The sequence below is a fragment of the Gymnodraco acuticeps genome, unplaced genomic scaffold (assembly GCF_902827175.1).
Source record: "Gymnodraco acuticeps unplaced genomic scaffold, fGymAcu1.1, whole genome shotgun sequence".
Lineage (NCBI taxonomy): Eukaryota > Metazoa > Chordata > Actinopteri > Perciformes > Bathydraconidae > Gymnodraco > Gymnodraco acuticeps.
This window is the reverse complement of record NW_022990299.1, coordinates 426,521-442,692: the sequence shown is the minus strand read 5'-3', so window position 1 is coordinate 442,692 and position 16,172 is coordinate 426,521. Positions and strand designations below refer to the sequence as shown.

General features: G+C 42.4%; 1 protein-coding gene across 1 annotated transcript in view; it reads right to left on the bottom strand.

Moving 5' to 3' along the window:
- LOC117550228 (MAGUK p55 subfamily member 7-like) overlaps nt 1-16,172 on the bottom strand; it is a 140,177-nt gene that overhangs the window by 30,496 nt on the left and 93,509 nt on the right. The window contains 9 exon segments of the mRNA XM_034222613.1: nt 9,327-9,391; nt 9,971-9,990; nt 9,993-10,007; nt 10,010-10,171; nt 12,381-12,455; nt 13,084-13,098; nt 13,100-13,132; nt 13,134-13,171; nt 13,629-13,710. Of these exon segments, the coding sequence (XP_034078504.1) occupies nt 9,327-9,391; nt 9,971-9,990; nt 9,993-10,007; nt 10,010-10,171; nt 12,381-12,455; nt 13,084-13,098; nt 13,100-13,132; nt 13,134-13,171; nt 13,629-13,710 (505 nt within the window).

Below are 16,172 nucleotides of genomic sequence, written 5' to 3'. Positions count from 1 at the left end.
GAAGGGGAGAGAGCAGAGTAAAAACACTGGACTGGTATTTGGCATAGTCCGGCCGTAGGAAATGACCCTGATTGAGCTTGGCAGACATGGCTCAAACTCAGTATTTATAAACCCGTGTGTGCACTGGATATCCTGTGAAATCTGGAGTCTAAACTGTGTAGTGTGCAGGGAGAGCTCTGAGGCCAGCTCACCTCTTGACCTCAACGTCTGAATATAGACAAAATGTGACAGAGAGAGAGGGAGAGAGAAATAAAGAGACAGAAACTGAAAGAAAAGGGCAGAAGGAGGATTAGAGTGTGAGCCAGCTACTAGGGCCTGTGGTCATCCAGTGGGACGATACCTTGTGATTTGTTATGTTTTTATTACCACTGTCATTTTCCTGAGTACATTTTCTGTACATGACAGATAATTGGATGCAGCTCCTTGGGAAGAGCTGCAGAACTAAAGCGGGCCACGGTAATTGTCATTAAGTCTGACCAGGACCACATCAACTAAAACCAGGACTGGGATGGACTTCCAGAACAAAATGAGAAAAAACAAGCCGTCTTTTTTACCCAAATCCATCCAGAACCACTCTCAAAAGATGTCTTTAGACCCAGAGCAGTGGCACACCAGAATAAGTACTATATTCTGCAATTCCATGACATGATCTGCCACTGCACTCATGCTGTCAGCAAGAGGGCAGAAATAGCACACCGTAGGCCAGTGAACCAGAACTACTACTTTGTGTTTTTACATGGGAGCCCAAGTTTAATCAGTTGTTCCAAAAAAAAAAGGAGTATGTCAAGTACATTACGAAAGAACAGTTATCCCTTGTACAGTGTAATAATGCATGTGTACACACTATAAAGGCTGATCCATAAAGGAAGGGGTGAAGGGTTGAGGAAGGATTATTGGTGAGGACACATGACAATCTAACACAATCTCGGTGACTGTCTTCAAAGTTAACGGATCAGAGAAATGGGCACATCTGGAAGGTATAGGACAGAAAGAGGAGAAGAAAGCAACGTCTCTCACCTAGCTGGGATCCGCTAATAGAGTCAGCGTCCTCTGGTTATGAGAAGAGAAAGAAAGGGGGGCCAGAAAAGAGGCAAATGAAACATGTAAAAGAGAAAAGTCAGAAAAAAAAGCAACAGGTACTTACCTCTCTGAAACATACTGAGAGGCAAAAGTCCATAGATAAAAAAAACACAGGTATATTCAACACGATATACATCTGATTAGATCGTTTTTGGTATTATTGTTGGTGGAGTTTGTCCACTTTTTCCAAAGTGATAGCCAAGGATGTAGTGGTCAATAAGACAAGGGTTCACTATGACCTCCAGCCATGCGTCACGAGTCAAATGAGAACCAACATAATCAAAAGTAAATGTTTAAATAATCATTTGAAAACTGTATTTTGGTTTATAGTCTACTACATCCTTGGCCATGCTATGGAGGGTTTGTTTTCTTTAATGTTATTAATAATGTAATATTATGAGTGAGTTTGGCAGGCGCAGGGTTACGGGTGTTGTCCATGTGTACAAATGATTCTCCAAACGATGAAAACGACAAGTTAGCAGGTGAAGGATGAGGCTTTGTACAACGTGAGAGCCAATAACTCGTAAACTCTCCAACATGTTGAAGAGGAGAACGGGGACGCCTGATGCTCTGCTTTGAATACGATTAGCTTTGACGTGAAGATACAGGCCAAATGAAAACAAGAAGTATGGAGAGCAGAGGTGAGAGGTAGACCTTTTGTTACACACAACATGATGAAGGGTAACCAAGCACAATGCTAATGTTTGTGTTTGGCCATATTGTATTAGCCAGTGAGCTATTAGTAATGGCCTATTCAATGGGAGACGTTAGACAAGTAGTACCTTCGATCTCCTCAGCTGTGAGTGCAATAGAAGCAAGGAAGGGAAATAAGTCAAAGTTAGAAAACAATTGGATTACAGAAAGTAGTTTAGGGACAATACAAGAGAATAAAGAAGAGGAAACATACCAAACTCTACAGCCACATCGTCTTAGAAAAGCAAGACAAAAGAAGAAACAAATGACAAAAAAAGAGTTATCATCTTAAATTATAATTTGTTGTCAGCTGTTCATGCTGATTTGTGTCCATCTATTATAAAGAACACAATATTCACAAATTTGTATTATATGTTGTTTTGCGTTGAGTCATTTCTTGTATAAAATAGATATAGCTCGTTCTAAAATGTGATTTTGTAATGTTTAAGAAAAACGCTCTCTACTACAGATATTGTCTAAAAGTAAAATAACTCTATTAACTTAACAAAAAACAAATGATACTAACTCAAGGTCCACTTACTAGTTTTTGGAAGCAACTCATGGCCTTCATCAATTGGTCATATGTGCTCAGTTGTCATGACACAAACAAAGTATGGAACTTCAGTGGGAGATTGTAAGCCCCAATACAAGTTGTAACCCAGGTTACGAGAAAACGACAACCAATGATGAAGAAAACGTTCAGGAAAAAAAAACTAGTAATTGGACCTTGTGTTCCATACTACAATGTGTTTTTAAAGTTATAAGAATGAACATTGGCATTCTCTAAAAAAATACATTTCTATATTACCGAAACACATGTTTATCCATTGTTACCTAGTGAGACACAGTCATCCATGGTGGCTACACAGAAGAAAAAAACAAATGTAGATTCCAATCAAAAGGAATGCTTAAATTGCTCAGGGGGTCAAACCATAATATTAAAAAGGGACCATTTTGATTATTGAGAACAGGAATAACATTTTTATTTCAGGAAGCTTTTTAAATTACTCAAGACGTTTAGGATTGCCATCCAAACAACTTTCAAAATGGTAGCTCATACAGGATCAGACAAGTGTGTGTGTTTGGCGTAAGACGCCGGGAACATTTGGAGGCACTTATAGTTGCTTCCTCCCCTTCACGTGTTCCAATTTTGGCCAAACAAGGTTAAATCAAAACATTCATAACATCATCTACCACAGCATGGGGTTCGCCTTACAGCACCGCGACCATTTGCCAGAGCGCACTGCCGCTCGGGGAGGTGTTACGTCACACCGGAGATAATGACTAGACAAAACAGCAGTCAGGAGCGATCACTCCCGAGGTTGTTTCCGATCCTAAAGCATCAGGTCTGAGAGCCGTGAACGTTTTGAAGTGCGGAGCCAAATACGTCTGCGTTTATCTGACATCTTGTTTCACATGTTAGCATTCATGGCGATGTTCCTACTGATGTTGCCCTCCTCCCACTGTTATGTGACATTTTAAGTTGAACCAGCAACCAAACCACATTTTGAGTAGGATGAGAGGTAATTGTAGAGGAGGGGGAGACGGAGGGCAAACTTGAAAGAGGAAACGACAAGGACAATATGAGAATGATAAAGATATCTAAAAATCCTTCCAAGTGCTGCCCTTATTACACTCTGGAAGGCTTTCATCTGGTGCCTATCTGCCACAGGAATGGTTTGCATTGCCTAATGGCCTTGTACACAGGCATTCCTAGTCTAATGAAACACCATGTGATAACACTGCAGACTTTGAATTGAAATGGCATGGCCTATCAGAGAATGCCTAAATCGTGGAAAACCTTGTTCTTTGCCCTTTTTTGAGGGTGCATTTCCATCGCCATCTCAAACATTTTAAGAGCAGCGAGAATGAGCTGAGGTAATGATCTGATGTGTATGGTGATGGTGGCAGCTAAGCCTATCATTTACTGAGCTCAGGGGAGCCATGGCTGCTCAGATTGCGGCCGCCGTCTTTCGCAGACATTCTCGGTGTGCAGTCAAGCTGGTCGGCTACTCATTCTGACTGGATGCTTCATGGCCGCCCGCCCCAATCATCACTGGAAAGGGATGCACGCTTAATCCCATGTCGCCAACATACCAAAGAGTCACCGCAGAGGATGACAGAAGGGGTGAGATGAGGGTAGTGTTGGAATGAAGGGAAAGGATGGATGACAAAAACAGAAAGGCGAGTGGATGTAATGTTGGTTAAAGGATTAATCAAGTATTACAACTTGTTCTTGCAGTTTTGGCTTTCCTTTTGATTCGTAGAGTAAATTGTACTGATAATAATTGCTAAGATCTGGATATAACATTTGATGGAAGGGAAAGAAACATAAACAATCAGACAGAAGGGGTGAGATGAGGGTAGTGTTGGAATGAAGGATGTAATGTTGGTTAAAGGATTAATCAAGTATTACAACTTGTTCTTGCAGTTTTGGCTTTCCTTTTGATTCATAGAGTAAATTGTACTGATAATAATCGCTAAGATCTGGATATAACATTTGATGGAAGGGAAAGAAACATAAACAATCAGACAATCAGACAGGCTGTAAACAACAGTTTAGACTGATTATTCTAACCAATTTATTTGACTGGGCTGAATAGCAGGTCATCATCAAAACCCATTGTTATTATCCCCCTGATCATCACCCTAAGGGTATCAAAAGATGGTCCAGGTCATACTACGCCACTAGAGAAACATCCAATGTTGGGTATCTTTACTCCTTTGAGTTGTATGGATTATATCTGGCACAGTAAACCATCCTGAAGTGCTGCCAGACAATCTTTTAGCTATCTTCTTACGAGTCAGGAAGAGACAAAGGAATGACCCCTAGTCAGCACCCTGTAAATGGCCCTGAGTTACGAGCTGATGTCACCCTCGCAGCCAGCCAGCACACAGATGGCCTTCTCCTTGGACACACTTGACGCTGTCAATTTCTCTCTTGGTTGCAGTATCTCTCTCTCTCTCTCTCTCTCTCTCTCTCTCTCTCACTTTTTAAACAACCAACATGAGACCAGTGGAATTTTCCAGATGACATGGAGTGAGATCTTTGTCATGCATCTTTTGGCCTTCAAATGTAGAGCCGGTTATTGGAAGTCAGGAGGGGGAAAGTGAATGAAAGACAGAGCTGAGCTGGTCTGCGTTAAAAGGCTGAATCCATACATTACCAAACGGTACATGTCACTCAGAATTGTGATACTGACAATGAACCAATGTACAGGGAATTTTAACATGAAGGGAAACAATAACAACTTGATCTATAAAACTTTAAGGGTGGTCTCTACGGGTTTAACTGGCTCTTATCTTCGAGAATAAAATGGAACTTTTCTCATGCACCCATTGCGCTTCTAAATCTACTCCCCGGTCTGTAAACGTTTAACGTTGAAAAATGAAATGGACGGATAAATTGAACACGGGGCCAGGTTCAGGGCCACTTAAGAGCGATCTCGGACAGCATTTCGAAATGGTTCAGTTGCTCGTTGGAGGAGAGTTGAGAGGGATAGCGCTGTAATATATGGAGAGAGACATATAGAGACCCCAAGGTGAGCGATAAGTGTGTCCACGTGTTTGGCAAACCGAGAACCAAACCAAACAATCAGACAGTGGAGAGGTTTGCACGTCAGACAGAAGTACAGACATACTGTAAGAAAGCCCAGAGAGCCGTTAGCACGTTCAGAGAGAACAGATGGGGAGGCTGGAGGAGAGCCAGGTATCAATGGAATTGAGCTAGGGGGTAAGAAGGGAGGAGGCAATTACTGTAGACTAGGTTGACAACTATGGATGTTAAATAGTTGATCTAACCCCAGTATCAGATTAATAATAGATTTAAACTGATGGTACTTTAAACATCAGTTTCATAGCCGAGGAATGCATCCACGACAGCAACAGCGAGGAAAGGGATTATTTATATCTTGCAAATGTTAGGCGTAAATGGACACGGTTAAGCAATGCGCGCCGCAGCCCCTCGCCAACACCAATATTGTTCCAGCCGACGGAGCTCCCGGGCTGGAAAGAGAGAGAAAGAAAGGGACCCCCTCCTCAATCACCACCTCCGTCCTCCACTCGGTAACAGCGGGGTCTCCACGGTAACCTTGAATTAGGTTGTAGTTTATGGCCCCGGGGCGCAGGCGGTCCGGCGCACACGGGGCCAGGATCCAAGCTTGATCCGCCTCAATCTCTCTTGACCCAGCCATCACCACTCCGCTGGGCCACATCTGCTACTGAATGTGACCCCTCCAATCAATCCCTCCCCATCTATCTCTCTGTCAGTCCATCCATAATCCTTTTTCACTTTGCTAAATCTCCTTTTTTTGTCTTTTTCCTTCATTCCTTTCACTCAACTGGATCCAACATTCTTCTATAATCAAGGTTGTTGTTTTTTTTTTAATACCGAAAGAAATGAATGAACATAGAGTGAACCGTTATCTTTTCCCCAGTTATTACTGTAGTCCTGAGAGGGCCATGTCAAGGGACTTCCTACTACTGCTGTTCCAAATACAACTAATCCTTACAGTATGTATGACGTTAGCTCAAAAATCCTTACAGTATGTATGATGTTAGCTCAAAAAATTTCTTTTGGTATGGGCCGCAGAAAACTACATTTTACACTTGCCACCTTGTGTGCATATAGAGAGGATGGGGGGAGGTTAGAAATCCAATAACTCATAAGAGGAACTGGGCCATTAAAATGAAATAGGAAGGGAACAGTACAGCACTGTCTGTCTTTAACTTTTTAGCAGGCTATTTTTGGCCATCCTGCACTATGTACGCCAGTATGTGGTCGAACATAACCAGGAAATGACAACATCCATAATTCACCCGAGGGCTTGAAACCTGAAGCATAAAACGAGCCTAATGCTAAGTTTAGAGGTGGTCAGCTTAGCTCTGTTGGCTATTTTGGAGCTACATATTGGAAGAGTCACGTTACATTAAAGCTCTGAGCCATGTTGAGGGAAACAAGTAGTCAAATGGATATGTCTGTTTTAAAGTGGTAATGTACAGCAAAAAAAAATATGGCCAATAAGAACTAGCTTTTGGTTCAATGGGGTCATTGTGAGACTGGTGCAGGCCTATAAAACAAAGTGTGGTTCTGAGGGTTTGTATGTTGGGATGTGAAATGAGAGGAAGGAGACAAGCTGCATATTGCAAATGAGAATATATGTGGTCTCATTAGGCAAACATATGTGCTTTTGAACACGAAAATGTCAGCAAATACATATAAACAAAGCAAGGAACAAAACAAGAAGGAAAGGAGAGGTGTGTAAGAAGGAGCCATGTGTGATTTGGAATTGAGAAAACACTTTCAATGATGAGTTGAGTGGTATATATATGGATTATATCTTAGTATTGCTTAGTTAATGAAGTTGCACAAAAAAAGGGTTGCAGAATACATTTTCAGCTTTGAAGATTGCAATAAATGCAAATGTCAAGTAAAAAGCATTTAGTAAACTGCAGTCCAAGTGGGTCGAGTTGGCTCATAAGAACGGCAAGACCCACAGCAGATATTGGCAGAATGAATGACTTCTTTATGGCTACAGGCATGCACACGTAGTCATATTGTAATGCACAGCCACAAAGCCAGCTGGATTAGGCTTCTGTTCACGCACTGTAGCCTACCATATACAAAACAAATTGCTGGTTGGCAACTGTTTTGTAAATCATAACTAATGTGTTTGTCATTTTGAGACTGCATATCAGGGAATATCTTACAGGTGCAAGGAGAGTCCTGCCAACAAGTCTGTCAATGTGAGAAAATCTCAACTTTAACTGGAGGAATTTACACTGTTGAGAAACCAAAATGAGTTATTGTTAGGGAAGATTGATCAACCATTGATGTTAAATCAACATTCATGTCAGTTGCAGACTTTTCTTTTAACAGTAGTGTGTTCCGATTTGATTTATTTGTTTTATAAAATACAACAGTTCAGTTCAATCTTTTTACTTTCAATCTATTACTGGGGGCACTATAGCTCCCAGAACAGTAGCCTCCAGTATTTCTAAACTATCATTCTAAAACCAGTGTCTGTAGGCCATACATACAGTAACTGTTTCTGCTGCTGTCATGTTCCTATAAGACATGGTTTATGTCTTCTGTCTTCATTATGAAGCCATCAAAAATCCTTGATTTATAAGGGCAATTAAGCTATACTCCCCCCATTTCCTGATCTCCTACATCCTGGCTTGTTCAAGCATATATCTGCTAAGTACTACCGCTGATGTTTTTTTTCCTAACATACCTGCACACACTGGCCAGGTTTGGGGTCACTGTAGAGACTCGTAAATACTGTACATAAGATCTGTTATTACATCTTAAAGTCTAGCATCAGTTCATTAATCCGTCATTAGGCACTTTGATATGTGGCTGAGCTGAATGGGTAGGATACGTGGATGTATACAAATAACTGGATATAGCATTGGAGGCAGGCTTCGTTCAATCCTATTGGAGTTGCTCAGTGGTGCATTAAGCCAAAATGGCTTGACTCTCAAGGGCAAAAGTACCTGTATTCGGGCCCATAGAGCGCGTGCGATTGCTTTTCCTTAACGGTACGTCCACACGGTGGCGTGCGTTGAAGCTTGCAGGTGGGCGTGTCTGAAACTCGACCAACAACCAATCACATGAATCTCCCGCCCCGGACATACAAGCACGCGGTTTGATTGGCTAGAGCTTGTACTGGCATGTGATTCGATTGGCTGAAGCTTCCGTCGAAGCTTCAAAAGTTGAACATTGCTCAACTTTTGCAGCGAGCAACGCGAGCAACGCTCCCACAATGCAGTTCGGGCGAAGCGTGACGTCACCCCATTCGAAGTAAACGGGCAGAAGCGTTGAAGCTTCAACGCACGCTGCCGTGTGGACGGGCCGTAAGACTTGCCTCCAATCTGGAGCTTCATGGCCGTTCACGCCTCAGTCAAATTAATGGAGTGGATGGATTTATCTTTAGCATATCATACAACTTTGAGGAAGTAATGTTTAAAAAAGGGCTATAAAAGTGCTAAGGCTGTGAAGTTGATTGACCTAATGCTGATTTACAAATCAAGTCTCTTTCCCACTGTAATTGAAATGAAATCACATAAGGAACACGGAAGTAGTATTACTGCCGTTTGGCCACTACGAAAATGTGCTTCAATGCCCTGCGCACTTCTTGTGGGCTTGGTAGGATGGAAGGAGTAAAAGCTCAGAGAATTTACCAGTGGGCAATTTTTCTTTGTATTAAAGCCCCTGCATAACACCACATCGACACATGGAGACACAGAGGGGGGCTGAGGAAGGAGAGTCTGGCAAGAGACTGGGAGATACTGAGAAAGCAAAAAAAAGGAGCAGACAGGAAAATAAGAAGGAAGGTAAATCCAGACACAACACTTCCTTTGATGACAGGTGTGAAGCAACTGTACCACAGACATCCAGAGATGAGTCTTGAGAAACATCCCTACCTTTCACTGTTTGTTAGTTACTACCAGCTACTCTGCAATACCTCTGTCATACCCATTAATATGTTGCGATGTGCTGTCACTATCTACTTTGTAAGGGCCTACCAGAGCTTATAATATATGCTTACATGATCGTCGGCTGGGGGTCTTCTGCAGTGGAAGAGTCGCAACAGGTCGCTTCAGTGCAAATCTCCTGGAATAAGAGAGAGGAGGGGTAAAGAAAAGAAAGGAAGAAGGCACAATAAAACCATCAGTTTTCATGACCGCACTGGGAATAATAAACACTCCCTGCTATGCTACAATATCCACCATTCGGTCAGCTGAGACTTGAAAAGGAGAGTGAAAGAGTGAGGAAAAACACACTTGCTGGTGACAAAACTGCACGGTTAAATGTTTATGAATGTTCTTTTTCTTCATTTGCTCTCCTCCCTTCCCCTTTTTCAATGCTCTTAGACGGTGCCAAGAAACTGCCCCGGCCTCTGTGTTCGTCCGAACGCACACTGATGTGCGATTTTCCATCCACTTGCCATCCAAAGTGGATCGGTACCAGCACTATCATTTTCTGTCATTACTCATTTCGGTCCAGACATTGTGCGGAAATCCAGACTATTTTGGCAGTATGAAGCAAGAACAGAAATAAGCGAAAATAAGGGGAGTGAAAGAGAAAGAGGGTGAAAGCTGTGTGACTATGACAGAAGTAAAGACGGTGGGTTCAGCCGTGTTAAGAGAGAATGGTTGACAAGACATGCTGATGGAGCTTGTTGTTTCCTACCTCTCCTGGAACTGTTTGGAGACGGAATTAAGCCGGCCACGAGGGATTCTCTTCTCCTTCGTGTTTGGCCTGCCACCAGGTTGCATCATCTTGGCTCATGACCTGTAGGATGTCGCCCATCTTGAACGCCAGTCCAGCCTCCTTACATGGGATGGCTTTGTCCTGCTTAGGCACGTAGTCAAAGAGTGCCTTCATAAACACCTGGACATACGGCAGAGAAGGGGAGGGGAGGGGAGGGGGGGACAAAACAAAGAGCTGGATTGAGGGCAGAACAGGAAAAATCAGCGGTTCACTGTAAATGACTTTTCTCTCCATTGCGTAGAGTGTGAATACTCAAGGAAAGTCATCATGGCGAACACAGAAGGTGCTTCACCAACGCTCAGGGGGATTATTTTAGAAAGGTCATTGCAATCAGAAGTTGAAACCTGCGACTGCTGGCCAAGTTAGTTTCTCCATGTGGTTCCATCAACACTGAGGATGCACTAAGTCCTGTCAACATCTTCCAAGTGTGGCAAAACATAACATTTATTCCAGGCTCCAGTTGGAAAAGCATTGTTCCACACGTTCTTCTAAATCTAAACACAAACTAATATATTTCCACACTAAGGGAACAACTGCTGAACAAAGTAGTTTTCCTTTCTTTAAGGAGTTGTTTCTTATTTGCTTTTGTCAGCAGAGGTATAGACCAACTCATCACATAAGGGAGGTTGGACCTTTAAGTGGAAAAATCGATGACATACGTTCCCCATTGTGGCAGTTAAGCTGCAATCTAAAGCACCGTGATGCATCTTTTGTCATAATTGAGTTCTGTCATGATGAGTTAGTACCCAAAAGACGCTTCAGTACAAGTGGAAATAGAGGGAAGGTAAGTGTGTGAGAGAAAACGAGGAACCGATAAGGAGAGATTATAGTTTTTATGTCCTATTGATTTAAAGAGTGCTTTGTGCCACGTATTAAAACTATCTTTCAGACAGAGATGTTTTGTTTGGGCCTTAACAGCCTGTGTTGAAACCCTCCAGCTGAATGCTGTACACTCATACATCTACACACTAAGATCTCTACCTCTTCCTTGGCCAAGTTTATCTGGCCTGTAGATGCTCAGACACTTACTGTAGCTTTTACACTGCCTACTGTTAGCGCAAAGGCTATTCCTATGACTGAGTGGCTGAGGGTTTGGCAGTGGTGGACTATTTCTCAATAGGCTCAACCATTTCAGGATTATAAATGTAAGAAGTAGCCCACCATGTCCTGTAAACCTCTGTTACACAAGAAGCCTTACCTTTGTTGTGAATAATGAAAAACTGCCTTTAAAAGTGTTGAGTGGATAAATGTATCAACACGCCACTGGGTGAGAATTATGGCATGGTTGAAGTAACAGTTAAACCAGCCTCAAATGGATGGCTGAAAAGCTACTGTCTACGAGGGCAGAATTCCAAATAGAGATAATCTTGTCCTACAGTGAATGTAGCTGGATATCAGCAGTGTTACAATGGTAACCTCAAAAACGATGGCCAAAAAAACTGCAGGAGTTAATGCTACAGGTTACTGATATGATTATCTGGTCAGAATATATCATACTTATCATACTAGTCAGCAAAACGTTATTATTTGTGTTGTATTACAAGCTATTTGAACCATTTTAAGTAGTCTGCTCTAAAAGGCTGTGTGGTTAGATTGTTGTTGGAAAGAAGCAGCCTGTGGTTCACAAGCTGGTAGGATCAGAAAACAGAATGTTGGCTTAAGTGTATATAAGTGATGCTGCATGTGAAAGTCCATCTCTTTAAATTAAGGAAAATGTTACTCAGCATCCTTTTACAATAGTTTATTGTTTTCTTAGCTCAACCCATTCAAGCCCCTATTGTGTCACTTTATGTCTTTCTACAACCTCCGCTGCAACCTCAAAAACAGTTTGAACAAGGCCTTTGACTCAAGGAGGAAGAATGTTTTTTTTAAGTCTCTGCTCTCCGTGTCATCTGGTAAAAAAATAGACACTTTGAGTTTCACGACTGAAGCAAAACCTTGGCCAGTGCACTATTTAAGTCGCAAGATTTTAACTATGCATCTGTAAGGTTTGGATGGTTTAAAGATGTATTAACTACAGTAGGTATCGAAAACACAGGTTTTGTTTAGATTCATTAAAGTAAAGCATCCCAAATGTTTGAATGGTAACGAAACTTAAATAGCTTTTCTGCATTTCTGCAAGTTTTGATACATTTCAATAACCTGCCCTAGTTCTACAATCACATTAACATTTGACAGCCTTTCTCTCCCCTTGTCCATATATCATTGCCTCACTGTGGCTCAAAAGCAATGTTCTGTATCCAATAAAAAAGTATTCTGGATCAGAGAAGCTCTTAATGTCTTTTGAGTCGATGAGCGTAACCCAAAGAACATAATGATTGCGCCTTACCTTTGGCTCCTTGCTTGGCGCCTCTTCCTTGACTGCGGGGACAAGTTTAAAGGTGATGGCTCCTTTTGACTGGGCCTGAACATTGGGAAAGATAGATACACCAGTTTAGGTACAAATGAAGGGGGCGGAAACCATTCATCTGTTTCACACAGCACCTAATTCAGTGAAAGTCACACAATGCAAACCACTGTATGATTTTTCAACTATGGAAGGGTTATATGGATTGGATGACCGTGCTTGGCAGGGATAGAGAGCGTGTGTAGGGGTAAGAGGAGGAGTGTTGAAAGCTATCATCAGCTCTGGAGGCCTTTGTGTCTGTCTGAGTGGGTCTCCAGAGTTTAAGAGACTGTCTTTCCTCTCCAGTTGTCCCCCTGGCAGAGCTCAGGCCCATGGCGGAGCTTGTTTGAGGCGTGCGGCAGAGGCCTGCTTGGAGAAACTACTAAGCATTAATCTCATCCAGGGGGACCGCGATAGCTCTATGCACGTGGCTCTATGCATGCTGTCTAAAGACTACAGAGAAAAGCCAGTGTTTGGTTTTCTGCACTGCGATGGGAGGCATGTGGTCCTAAGTGAGTTAGGGGAGGTTTTTTTGCCATCACAAACAAGGATTGTTATGTTGGCCAAGGGACTGGAGCTTAAACACAGGAGAAAACTCTTGGACAGCACACACACAAAAAACAGAGAGAGGGCAGATGAGGCTTACCAGAATACGGATGATTTTCCTCCGGTTTCTTGTCATCCACAGGGATTCCGGTTGACCTCCTTCAGTTCATCCCCAACATGAATCAATCCTGCCAAACACACACAATATTCTATTATTCTGATGTCCTAATACAGGTAAGTTACAGTTTAAAAAGTCCAGTTCTAATAAAGGGATGTGTACAGTACACTACATTACTGTTTATCGTAGTGGTGGTATTAGAGTTTGGAAGATAACCAAAACTTTATTGTCAACACATGTAGAGTTGTGCCTATGGCTACACTGTGGCAGAGCTGAACAACAGACTGGACACTATGAACACATTTTTGAATGGAAACCATTTGCAAAACAACTGAAGCATTATACTTCATGTTTATAAGAAAAAAGTGAATAAGTAAAAGTGATGACACAGAACTTGTGGATTCAGGTGCAGTGATCATTCCTGAATACATTCCTGTTATGTCAGACTTCATTCCCCACTACATATTCACGTACAAATGTTGAGATGAAAATGTATAAAACATGTTTGAAAAAGAGCGAAAACTCACCACTTCTGTCGGCTGCCCCTCCTCTCATGATCCGGGCCACCAGGATGGCTCCTGTGTGATCGTCACGCATTATTGTTGCACCCTGCAGAGCAAAAACACAGAATAGAATAGAGAACATTTGGATGAGCTGCAAGTATTTTTATTAATAGATGCATCGTCAAAATGATGAGATTATTGCCCAAAATGACAGTAAGAAGTATTGGAAATTCAGTCAACACATCACCCTTTTTCTAAAAAAATGATGTGGATGTTTTTTTGTGATGTTTTTACTTCCCATGTTCTGATAGGCAAACTAATAGTGAGAACATGCCAAGTATGGCAATAATAATAATAATAATAGCTTGGATTTATATAGCAAGACATAAAGACATGGCATTTTCCCTTTCTTGCTATGATATACCGTAGATACTTTTTGTAACTGGTTGCTGGGGTAAGGCACCCCACAGAGAGAGATAGATTTCTGTGTAAACCAATGGAAAAAAGCTCAAAGATTTAAATAAATAGTCCCCCAATAGCATCTTGAAGCAAGTTTGCATTCATTTCTTCAAAGAAACAATACTAGATTAAACGAATGATTGAATATAAGCATGCCAAGTAAAAGCATTAAACTATTTTACGTAGCTTATGGCTTGGAAAGAGAGGGGGAAGCTTAGCAGGTACGAGGCAGCAGACTCAAAAGACACACCCAAACACACAATCCTTCCCTGTCCTCCTTTATGGGCTTAGTGCTCAGCCAGAAAGACACACGAAGAAGAGGATAGTGTTTCAACTTCCTCATTGCTATGCTAAACAAAGTGTAGCATTGATGCATTTACCAGTTAACCAAAATAGGCTCGGTAGGTCTAACGGGTGCCAACCTGTCATCCCACGATCACAGTTTGTCTGGCTGAGATTTAGAATGGAATAGGATAGCGAACTGCAACTGAACGTGTGGCGTCATTCTCGCTTGCGACCCGAAACCAGACAAATACGCCGTCTAGTCGGCACATAGTTTGTCGGGGCCGCAACTCATCGTCCACCCTTCCCCTAACTGCTATTCCAATCATCCCCAAAGATTGTTTTTATTCTGTTGTAAAAAAAAAAGGCTCGAAGCTCACTAGCCGTGCCATATTTCAGCTGTCCTAACCCACTGCCGCCCAGGTGGACCGCTGGAGAGTAACAAAAGCTAGCTGCTCAGGTTTGTGTCACTTTCCTGTTTGCCTTCCTCCGACAGGCCCAAAGTAGTTCTGGCTACTACCATGGATGGGAAGCCCAGGAAGAGATATTAAGAAAAACAGATCCTCAAAGACCAAAGGAGCCTCTGGTTTGTGCCACTTCGCCGATGCCATTAGCTTGTCATCTTGGTTGTTTTCACGACCTGTTCACACTTAATGGTTTTCCTCCTAGATAATGGTTTCCTCAAGGCTTTTTGGGGTGTGGAGATTGGAAAGGACATCAGGATAAGACAGTGGTAGGGTTTGCAGAGAGTCGCGCACCTAATAGAATAATGGGGCTAATTAGAGAAACCCGAGAGGTTGCAGTAGGAGAAAAATCGGTGCAGGTCAGTGAGAGGGGAAGGCAATGTCAAACCCTGGTGTCAGGGTCACGTATAACCTCTCAGTGTGACTTTTTAAAGCAGCTGTTTGTGAAGCAATGGCCCTCAGACAGACAGACAATTATTTTTGTGTGTGCGTCTGAAAGAATAGAGCGCTGTAGGGAAAGAGATGGACTGTGACAGACAACATGGTGAGATGGGGAGTCTGCAGGAAATCTCACAGGAGCATTCAGACATGTGGTCATTAACTTTGCTTTCTGAATCTCCTTTTTGGAGGCTGGCTGATGGCCAGTGGTATGATGGATGTTTTTATTGTGTCCCCAGGGCTCCCTGGTGGCTGGTGGCAGTCTAAAGGCTAACTAAACAGCACAGAGAGAGCCTTGGACTCTGAGTTTGTTACGACAAAAGGCTTGTCTGCATAGACTCCAGAGACATGCTCTCCATCGCATGCCTGTGCCTATCTATGGAATCTGCTCACATATGGTGTGTTGATATACATCTTGTTTTGACACATATGGCTTAAATCATATGTTGAAAGGCTGATGCCATTTAGAAATACCACTTTTACCACTTTTATTGCAAGTGGCAATGGTGATTATAGAGCAGCACTTTTAGCGTTCAAACGCGAAAGCGTGGGGTCGTGAACCCTGATCTCCGGGAAGCCATTTTATTCCCATTCAAACCACCATGCTTTATGTGTTTTATACACCAGTAGAGAAACAAACAACTTTGCCCATGCGTGTTTTCCATTCACACCGCACTGACTCTCTACGAGGAGTTATTTGAAGCAGCAGTTATTTAAAAGGTCTTCATTCTTTCGTGATTCTCATCTGACCCACTGTCCTTCAAAGTGATGGGCCTACAACGGGATGCCAAGGCAGCAGCAAGGGAGAAAGAGATTCATGGAGGGAGGGGGAGCCTCCCTATATAATCTGGCCAACCCCAGGCTGAACTCAGCCCTGGTACGGTAGCCAAATGAGCTCTGTCCGATAAGAAAAGCTAAGAGAGGC